Source organism: Seriola aureovittata, chromosome 2, assembly GCF_021018895.1.
Source record: "Seriola aureovittata isolate HTS-2021-v1 ecotype China chromosome 2, ASM2101889v1, whole genome shotgun sequence".
NCBI lineage: Eukaryota > Metazoa > Chordata > Actinopteri > Carangiformes > Carangidae > Seriola > Seriola aureovittata.
In genome coordinates, this window is record NC_079365.1 from 17,292,740 (window position 1) to 17,302,986 (window position 10,247).

At 37.2% G+C, this 10,247-nt stretch overlaps 2 protein-coding genes across 7 annotated transcripts in view; both read left to right on the plus strand.

The window, feature by feature from the left end:
- Window positions 1-774, plus strand: part of cfap20dc (CFAP20 domain containing) — a 30,471-nt gene extending 29,697 nt beyond the window's left edge. For 2 of the 6 annotated variants that reach the window (XM_056365188.1, XM_056365201.1), the window contains exon 17: window positions 126-768. In XM_056365188.1, coding sequence (XP_056221163.1) covers window positions 126-244 — 119 coding nt within the window. In that variant the 3' untranslated portion in view covers window positions 245-768. Of the gene's footprint in view, window positions 1-125 lie in introns of all 6 variants that reach the window. The other 4 variants (XR_008826200.1, XM_056365218.1, XM_056365195.1 and 1 more) reach the window with 4 other exon arrangements.
- Window positions 775-7,752: 6,978 nt separating this feature from the next.
- si:dkeyp-67f1.2 (uncharacterized protein LOC556106 homolog) lies at window positions 7,753-9,788 on the plus strand. The gene is made up of 9 exons (XM_056403566.1): window positions 7,753-7,861; window positions 7,947-8,045; window positions 8,153-8,194; window positions 8,384-8,507; window positions 8,590-8,648; window positions 8,911-8,961; window positions 9,078-9,162; window positions 9,246-9,372; window positions 9,515-9,788. The coding sequence occupies exons 1-9, from the start codon at window positions 7,849-7,851 to the stop codon at window positions 9,608-9,610; spliced, it is 696 nt and encodes a 231-aa protein (XP_056259541.1). The 5' UTR covers window positions 7,753-7,848; the 3' UTR covers window positions 9,611-9,788.
- Window positions 9,789-10,247: the final 459 nt, after the last annotated feature.

A 10,247-nucleotide genomic window follows, 5' to 3' on the forward strand; every position in this document is an offset into this window, starting at 1 on the left:
AATTACATTTATGCATTTTTACCTGTACATACTTCATTTATTTGAAATACTGTTGCACTGCTTGCTATATAGTTTTCAACATTTACTTTTAAGTGTTGCAGAGTGACTTTCTGGCATTATTTCAGGAGAGGATGAGCCTGTGAATGAAGAGGGGAACAAGGACGAGTATTTGAATCTGCTTTATGATCCTTGCCTGAACTGCTACTTCGATCCAAAGACGGGGAAGTACTATGAACTAGCTTGACTCGAAGCTCAAGAGAATCAGAATTAATAAATTACATGTCATTGACTGTGGATAAATGGCTTCAGGATTTTTTTTTTTTTTTTTTAGGCCTAGCTTATTGATCAGTAGTGAATATCCTACTCACAAAAACCTTTTCATGCTTTTTTGGGGGAACTAACAGGAGCTTTGCATCACTATAAGTAGTGTCATGTTAAGGGAGATAGACTCAATAAATCAGATACAAGCTTTTTGCAAGAATTGAAGTAGCTGCCCATTCACCAGCACATCTGATGGTAAAACGTCTTTTCAGTCTTAGCTATCAAATTAATATGAAAGCCCTCTGATAGAACATCCTAGAACTTCTTTTCATTAAAAGTATGACATTGACATAATTTTTTTACAGTATGAGGCCGTTTTGTTCTTTATGATAATTTAATCATTGATGCATGTGTATATACCGTATTGTTTTAATTAAATTTGAATTGAAACAGCAGTCGTTCTGATTTCTTCCTGTGTTTACCTCAGTTTTAATTAATTGCAGCAGGGAGACAGAGCTGTACTCACCTACGTTTAATAACCCAAAAAGCAAAAGTGAAGAAAAAAGATGACTGCTTTTGAAGGCACTTGAAATGTTTATTCCTCTTCTACAATTCCCTTGTTGTAATAAGTGTATTCACAAATGAACCTGTAGCTATGTTTTTTTTTTTCTTCTATGGCCTGTAAATGTTGCCAGCAGTAACAACAGACGGGGAGCTCGTGGGGCTGGCAGGTCTTTTCATCAGTCTTGCCAAAACACTGATCACACCTGATGAGCAGCTGATACAAGACTGATTCATCATTACAGCTTGAGATGAGTTGTTTCACAATGAAAGGCAAAAATGAAACAAAAGGGGAAAATAACAGCATGTATTTATCACATTGTGATTCCCAGTAGTTTTAATCAAACAATACCTCAACTGGATCCATGACCGACCATTCAGTTGGCCCAGCAAGCCAAAGATATTTTTCATTATTTCAGCAAGCCTGCTTATAAATGTGGTGTTCAACAAATTAGAGCTCAGCAAACATTCGGTCCTATAAGGTGTGTTTTCCAATTACAGCAAAAAGCATGCTTACCAAAAAAGACCTCAAGCATAGAAATCAAGAATTTGGATTTGCATTTTAAACATTTATCTCATTTTATCTTATGATACATGACTGACTGTACAAATGCAAGGTATGGGCTACTGTAGGACTTTTTCCAAGAGGATGATCCATTGAAATGGGCTTTTCTAAAATAATAAGAACCTATGTTGTCATTTGTGTTTCCACGCTGTAAGACAGATTGATGTACTCCATAAAACGCACAAGCCTGATTTCTGTTTTGAACATCTCTCACTGGAAGATCATGTGACCCTGACATTAAACACCACGTGACGTGTCCTGAAAGTGGGCGTGGAAATGCTTCCCGTCGCAACGGTCGCAACAGGTGAGACCAGGAAGTAAACAAGTATGGCGTTTGGCCCGGTGCGGTTGATGTCAGATAGAAAATATTTGAATTGATTAATTTAAATGCCCCCACCGACCCAGCAATGTGGGGCTTCACTTTATTTAAGTAGAATGTACTGAGCTCTTTTGCTACATGATGAAAGTGGGCTAACCAGGCTCTGAGGGTCACAAGGATGTCATCACAACAGGTAAATATACATGTAAAGCCATATGGCGGTTAGCTCCGTGAATTATAATTAAAGTATGAAAATACAAAGTTTTCAAAAGTTGCTTGTTTATTACAACAAATTTGAACTTTTTGACATACGTGTGGTTAAGTACTGCAGTGGGATGATTAAGACCAATGCACTTTGCAAAACTAAAGACACCACATTTACTTCTGAGAGAGAAAAAAAACACAAAATACACTTGATGTTAAGAGGCTCTGTCATCCTCTCATTGCACAATGCTCCTTGTTTTGCAATATAGCTAGAATCCTTCAACTTACTCCCTTCACTTTGGAGGTCAGAAGTGAATAACTAAGTGGAACGAAATATCACTTCACAAAGAAGTACTGTCATAATACTGTAGGTGTAGTTGGCTTTGGGTTCACGTGTCTAAGTTCAATTACGATGTCTGCATGGTGCTTCATGGATTTGTAGAAAAAAAAAAATTCACATCTTTCACATTAAAAGCCATATTTCAAATGCAGAACCTGCTGTAATGTAGTATTGTAAAAAATAAAGTAACGTATGGAAGGCCAAAAAAATTATAAAGAGAATAAGTGAAATATATATAAGTTAAGAAAAAATGTAAATATAAAGAGAAAATAATAAAAGAATAAATAACTAATAAATGTACAATATATTGGTAAAAATATGTATTGTAGATCCTATCTGTTAAAGTTTTGTGCATAACCCGTTTTATATGTTTCAAATACTATGCAAGTTGATTAATCAGTGACAAAATAATGTGAATATGTTAGCAGTGTGGTAATAAAACCTGTGTCACTGCAGTCATAGTTCATCACTGTTTCATTGTTTTTCATACATGACACCTCCTCACCTCTGTGTGATTAATTGTGTGATTAATTGCTCCTGTTGGATTGTTACTTTTTGGCCACACTCCATGTGAATCCTAATTATCGCTACAAAGACTAATGCGCTCACATTCTACTCCTAACATTACCTATGATCTTATGAATAGCCAGATATAGGCTAGTGATCACAATTCTAATGTGAGTGATCAGTGATTGTCAGAAATACTTCTGCTCGGCAAGAGATTTATACCCCTGCTGTTGAGCTTTTCACTTGTACAACACTCTGATCCATAACGCACCGCTGTTCAGCTGTCATATCTGCTGCTCGTATTTCCTCTTTATCTAAGCAACACATCATGAACTGAGCTGTTGGGTTTATGGGCTCTTTAACTACCCCACTGTTAGCGCTTATTGGATTCATTTCTCTTTTTAGGCCGGGTTAAGGCTTCACCCTGGGATTATTGCATCAGTCATCTTCGTCTCAGTGGTGGCGATAGCTGCTCTTGTATTGATCATCCGAAAATACTGCTTCCCAGTCAAGTAAGCAAACTTAATTAATGAGCCTTAATGAGATTCATTCTAAATTCTCAGTGCAGTGAAAACACATCACCCTGGTCTGTCATATAACTTCATTTCAGTGAGGCGACATACAGATACTCACTGCTGAGGCGGATGGAAGATCAGGGTTCAGCGGTGACAGATGAGGATGGCGACAGGGGGCTCTGCACAGTGGGAGAGGAGTCAGACGAGGTCAGTGCTTCGTGGCATTCCTGTTTGTAGCTTTCACTGTCATCTGTCCCACAGTACAAGTTGACACACCTGTAACCTTCCTCATCACATCACACGTCATTTGTAACTTCCCCTTTTTCTTTTGACAGGATCTTCTGGAATGAATCTCATATCGACGGGATAAAAGGAGCTCATTGTGGATGGATCATGTGGTTTAGGGCTGCAACAAACGGTTATGTTTTTGATTAATCATTTGGTCCATTCAGCGTCACTACACGATTTTCATTTAAGACCAAAAAAAGCAACAAATTCTCACATTTTAGAAACTGGAACCAAAAAATGCTTTTTTTTTTTTGCTTGAACCATGATCTAAATCATTACTCAAATATCAAAATAGTTAGCGATAAATTTTCCATCGATCGACTCACTGATTAATCTTCTAGTTGCAGCTTTAGTGTGGATTACATTGATCATCTGGTTTAAATTCTTGTTATCTGGAGTGTTATCTCTTTATGCTTAAGGAGAAATATTGATCTCAATCTGTATTATCACTGACTCCTTTAAAGGAACACTTACCAATTGCACATCAAGGTCTTACACAGCCCATGAAAAGAGACGGGCATTCTTGGAAATGCAGGATCCAGCGTCTGGATATCTCTGCCTCTGCTGCATGTATCTGGACCATTTTTTCTTTTAATCTGCCTCTCAAAAGTCCCCCAGCTTTGTCGAAGTGCAAAACTAAATCACCGGAGAACGCACATGTACATGACATACAATGAGTTTAAAGCTTCATGAAGCTACATTTTTAATGTTACCTACTCAAATGACTTCTGGTTATGTAAAAAGGAGACTACTGATCCCACAGAGAATCGACACTCCACTGTTACAATTTCAGGCAGATGTTTTAATCTAAATCTGTATTAGTCACAGAAAACTGATGAAATTACAGAATGTAGAGATTAAAAGAAAACAATTGCCAGGTAATAAAGTAGCAGCAACAGGATGAGCACTTGCATGAATATGGCTAAATAAACCTCGTTCTAACAAATCAAAATGTAACAAAATGTTTTGTTGCGGCATCATTTCACTGTCAGTGTAGTACATGTCATGAATTGGCACTTGTTGCATTAAAAAACGATGCACACCTTCACATTCATTTTATATTGATCACCTAACACACATGAGTATATAACATTATCCAGCAGTTATGAAACTTGCGGTGGCTACAAAGCATCACATGGAGATTTGACATTTCAGATATTTCAAACATCCTAACTGACTTGCAGCTAAAAATAGTCACACTAAGACGCAGCTATCTACCAGCTGGCCTGTTCCCTTTGAAATCTATTTCCCTTTTCATGCTCACATTAACCCACTTAAGATAAATTTGCTGTAGAGTTCAGAGTCCACCGACTCTTTCATGGACTCCTACACTGAATGATGTTGCGTGATATGTTTTGACAGCCACATTAACCACAAAGCGAAAAGTAAGCAAAGCAAAACAAAACAGCAACTCCACCTGCTAGGGTGTCGTCATTATGTGTCACAGGATGCCAGTGACGGCTCAAACTGATTAATCATTCATTGTCAGAAATCATTTCACGATGGTTTCTCCTTTAATTAGTGTTTGCATGATTAACAAATTATGAAGTGAAAGCAGTTTGTTGTCATCACTCTCTTCTTGTTATCAGCTTGAAGTTCAAGTATTATTGGAAAATTTAGCAAATATCTAATGAAAGTGTTTTCTTTACCATTACTGATGGTGGTGTGAATGATACTGATGACTAGTGTGTTTTCGTCTTTTGTGTTGTACATTTGAGAAATATGTGTGATGATTACCAAATATATTCATCCTGTGCACTGAGTGATGTGTTTGGATTGTCCTTGATTTACTCCCTCTGTCTCTTGCCTATAACAAAAACCTGCGCTAACTAGGAAGAAAATCCATAATTGTTTTAATTATAATAATACTGCTCAATTCTCAATGACAGATGCAAAGTAGAGCAAATGAAGCCATTAGAGACAAGGTTTGTGGCGCCACTGCTGTCAAAGTGAACAGGCACATTGTTTACAAAAACAGAACACAACATGGATATTTTATTCCTACACTGATATCCAGTCCTCTGAATCTCTGAATGCTTTATGTTCTCTCTGATTGGTAAACGGTGCACATAGACCCTCTGCTGGTTCTCTTTCGCATTACACCATGTAAGGAATTCGAAGCCGCAAACATCCACTGTCATAATGTGAAGCTCCTGATATGTAACAGCCTTGTATTTACACAGAACATAATATATACTAATACCAGTTTATTAGATACACTCAGGTGAAACTAACACCGTGTAATATCCTTCAGCTGTACACAGACGTGTGTTTCTGTTGGACAAAATAGTAGAAACACCTTTCAATATAATGGAATGCAGTTCAACAGCACCACAAACTGCAGCCGCCTGAATCAGCACCTCTCTAAAACAGTCTCAACAAAAACTGAATATTATAACCTTCATGATTTATTACAGGGCTGTTGTATTAGACTAAAAACATGTAGCTAGTGATAAAGGTTTGGGGAAACACACTCAGATCATCTCACCGCCAGAAAGGCAGATATTGCTTCCCCGCTGATGCATATTATCTTTTTCTTTTCTCTTTTTTCTCTTTTTTGAGTCCTCAGATGTCACTCAAGGAAAGAATATTTTATGATATTTATTGTACCTAAGCAACATGTACTTTCAGTGCAAAAACCTGCTGTAAACATTAATATACTTTCAAGTCCTCTGTTTACATTTTCTCATGTTCCAATTTTATCTAAATCAAAACTAGATTGTCAACCAGGCAAACCCACAGAGCAACTGCCATCAGGGGCACCAAGGACTTTGATAATGACCAATGATTAATTAATATAAATTGAAATGTGAACTTGAGGAAATAAATGTAATGACTTGTCTTGCAGTAATGTCAAAATCACATACTCATTGTTTCAGTTGGACGCCTTTTCCTGTGTGAAGTTGCATACCTATTGGTTTCTTGACAGCTGTGGCTCAGCAAGTAAAGCAGGTTGTCTACTTATTGCTTGATGGTTCAGTCGCCAGCTCCTCCCATCTACAGTATATAGTGAACTGTCCTTGCGCAAGAAACTGAACATTACTGTTTTGAAACTGTTTGTTCAGTGAGAGCCAAACTGCAAAGTGCTTTGCATAAAGGCACTTTATAAATGTGTTTAACTGAATGTCAATTACAAACAGGCGACAAATTAAAAGGAAATCCCAGAATAAATGTGGAGGAAGATAATAGGAATATCCAGATTCTTCTATCAGGGAGCAAAAGGTGATTGAATGCTTTCACAGGTGGGTTACCGCAGCCTTTACAGTCAATGGATTTCCTCCTAACAGAACACAGGAAAATGTAGAAATGTCTATTTGAAGAATGTAGTTCGTACACATTGTCAGTCTAATGCAGAGCTTTTCTGGAGGCTTGCGGTGGCCCAACACCTTAGCAACAAATTTTGTGCTGGTTTTTCCTTAAATTTGTCATCCCTCTTTAAATGTAGTTTATTCGTAAAAATATGGCCACACAGAGGCATTAATCCCAAATCAGCTGTTTACCTGTTTCTTGTTGGATAAATTATATGATTTTGACCTACTTACAATTTGATTTGGAGCCTGATTATAATAATGATGATAATAATAATAGTGATAATAATATACTACTCACAATATCAGCTCATTACTACCTACAAAATGCTGTTTTGGAGTGGAGCTCTCCAGGCAGGTGAAAGTGTGAGCTCAGCCACTGTTCAAGGATCAGCAGAGCGGATGCTTGCTCACATGAGGGTTGACCTCTGCTCTCAGGGATTACCTGGCCTTCCACACCATTTAAACATCAGTAACCACAAATCCCTGTGCAAACAGTCTTGCCTATCCATCAGAAATATAGATTTAAATGCCTTATGTCCTGACCAAAATAATTTGGTTGATTGGGTTTTTATTTTCTTATCAGATTGTTTGTTTGTGTCTTTTTTTTTTTTACCGCTATCCCGTTTCCCATGCTTTTTTACTCACTCCATAAACACAATGTGTCGTTTGTAAACCTCTTTGTTTACAACCAACAGTATCTGTTACTGGTGTACACCTTCCCATATTTGACATTACAAACTAGAGGAACTAGTTCATAGTGGGTGTGTCGTATTCTATGGCTTTTTTTTTTTTGGTATAGTACAAGAAGGAGTGCTGCTACAGGTTTGGCATAGCCAAGCACTTTAAACACAACTCTGTGGTGACTATCAGGGAGTGTCCATGGATGTGCAGTAATTTACCTACAGTATCACGTCTTGACTTCAATTGCATTTCAAAAGCTCTTCCTCTTCAGGATCAGAAAGGAGAAGTCTGCAGATATGAGATATCAAGGTAAGATTTTACTATATATTTAAAAACCGGTTGTTTTGGGCGTTTGCTTACAAATCTTCATCCATCTGCTATTTGTTGTCGACAGCTACTTTGTACCTTGCGGTTGTAATTGCTGTCCTCCTAATGACCTGGATAGTTGCCATGAATTTATTTGATGTACAGCAGAAAACAAGCAATGTTCTTGGTGAGATTATTTTTATTTTTATTATTAGATCTTAAATCCTGAGCTACCTCTTTTCATTCACGGTCTGCCTCATCTCAATAATACTACCTTCCTTTCTTTCATTTTAGCATTTTCTGGCATAGATAAAATTAAGCTAGGATTCCAAAACGGTAAGACACATGTTCAGTGTTTTTTAGCAGACTCACATGAAGTGTAATGTAATGAAATGTAATTTTCTTTCAAGTTAAATTCAGTTAAGAACTCATCTTTCCAACATTACACAACTACCACATGCTGTGTGTATGACCAACCTCCTGCAAGATCAGAGATTTTTCTCTCACTCTTATCTGCACTTACAGCTATAAATCAATATGAACCACAATGCAGCATCTCCACAGTCTGTCCACCCAACCATTCTTCCATACAACTCCGGAGTGGAGCAGCTAATATTATCGGGCCAAAGATCTGTTTTGATGGCAAAACGTACGTGTCATAGTATTAGTACCTGAATTAACCAATAATAAAAGCTCTGAAGGGAAACTAAACCTCCCTGCTATCTCAACAGCATCATGAGTCATGTGATGAATAACGTGGGACGCGGATTGAACATTGTGGTGCTAAATGGTGAGTAAAATACTGTCTGATACCTCCTCAATACTCCTCATAAAGTACTGGTTAGTGGTAATAATTTTTTAGATTGAAATAGTTTATCTTGAACTTTGAAGTTCTTTCTCAAAGTTTTTGATCATGTTACATGTTCTTAAAAGTAAAGTGTGTATAAGATATGGGGAAAGTCCCTAAAACGCTCATCTAATCATAGGATCATGATATGATCAAATGCTCTGGAACGGCTATAACATCTTTAATATGTTTTTTTCCATCTCAGGTGAAACTGGAGCTGTAGAAAAATTTGGCTATCTCAATATGAGAGGTGGAAGTAAGGGTTTTTTTTGTTGTTTGTTTTATCTTTTAATCCTGTTTCAAAGTTTATTAAAGCCTTTAAATGATGGTGATTTTTATTGTTATTATTATTCTTAATTACTCTAACAAAAGATGCAAACGAAATCCTGGCATACCTGAAGGAGATTAAAACTGGCAGTATTGTTTTGGTGGCCTCCTATGATGATGTGGCAGAAAAGTAAGTCCAAACCTCAGTGATTCAACTGCTAAAACAGTTTCATATCGCACAGTGTGACCCGCTTTATTCCTTTTTCGTGGCAGGTTGACAGACGAAATGAGGGAGATATTTGTTGAAATGGGAAGCTCTTTGATCACCTCTGTAAGAACACGAGACAGCTGGGTGTTTGCAGGAAGAGCAGGGACAGAACACAAAAGCCTCTTTGAGAAGGTTAGTGATCCTGTTCACTGCAGTTTTCGTTCTTTTGTTCTATTTGTGTCAGAAAAGACCGTCTATTTTAGAATATGCCAAAAGTGAAGACACTTGATAATTGATGGAAAACGAAATGGCGTCTTCCCTTTTCACCCAACAGCAAGCTGTTAATGATGCGAAAACCAACGTTTATGAAGGATGGCCAGATATGGTGGAGGTGAGCGGCTGTTTCCCAAGAACCGACGTTGAAGATTAAGATTATAACTTGGACTAAGTTTTTGTTTGACAGCAATGGCCTTTTAAGCCTTACCTCCCTGTCAAAATGATGTAAAAAAAAAAAAATCTTTTACCTATTGTCATTCTGTTTCTCCACATTGTAAATTTTGTCTGCTGTGGGAAAATGTTAAATTTTTGTCAAAGTTGTAAATTGTAAAACCAGCAAGTTGGTTATTGATTTGTATGTGTGTGTGTGTGTGTGTGTGTGTGTGTGTGTGTGTGTGTGTGTGTGTGTGTGTGTGATATTTTGGGCTAAATAAATACAATTGAATTTACTTGACTTGTGCTGTAAATAGTAATAGAAAATGCAAAAATGAATCTTCAAATAATAGAAATAGAGGCAAACATTTGAAACAGTGACAGATGCTACTGAATACTGTGCAAGTATATCTTACAGGTGGACCAATGTACTCGAGGATAAATGAAAAATATTTGTTGTGATTTCTGGAATGTGGAAGATCTGTCACTGAGGACCAGGTGCATCTCTGCTCTCTTTTATCTTACATTTCACTTTTTTTTTTCTTTATTCCTTTTTGTATTTGTTGCACTACTTTTCCATTTCAACCTGTTCACCAGTGGTGGAAGAAGTACTCAGAACCCTTACTGAAGTAAAAGTG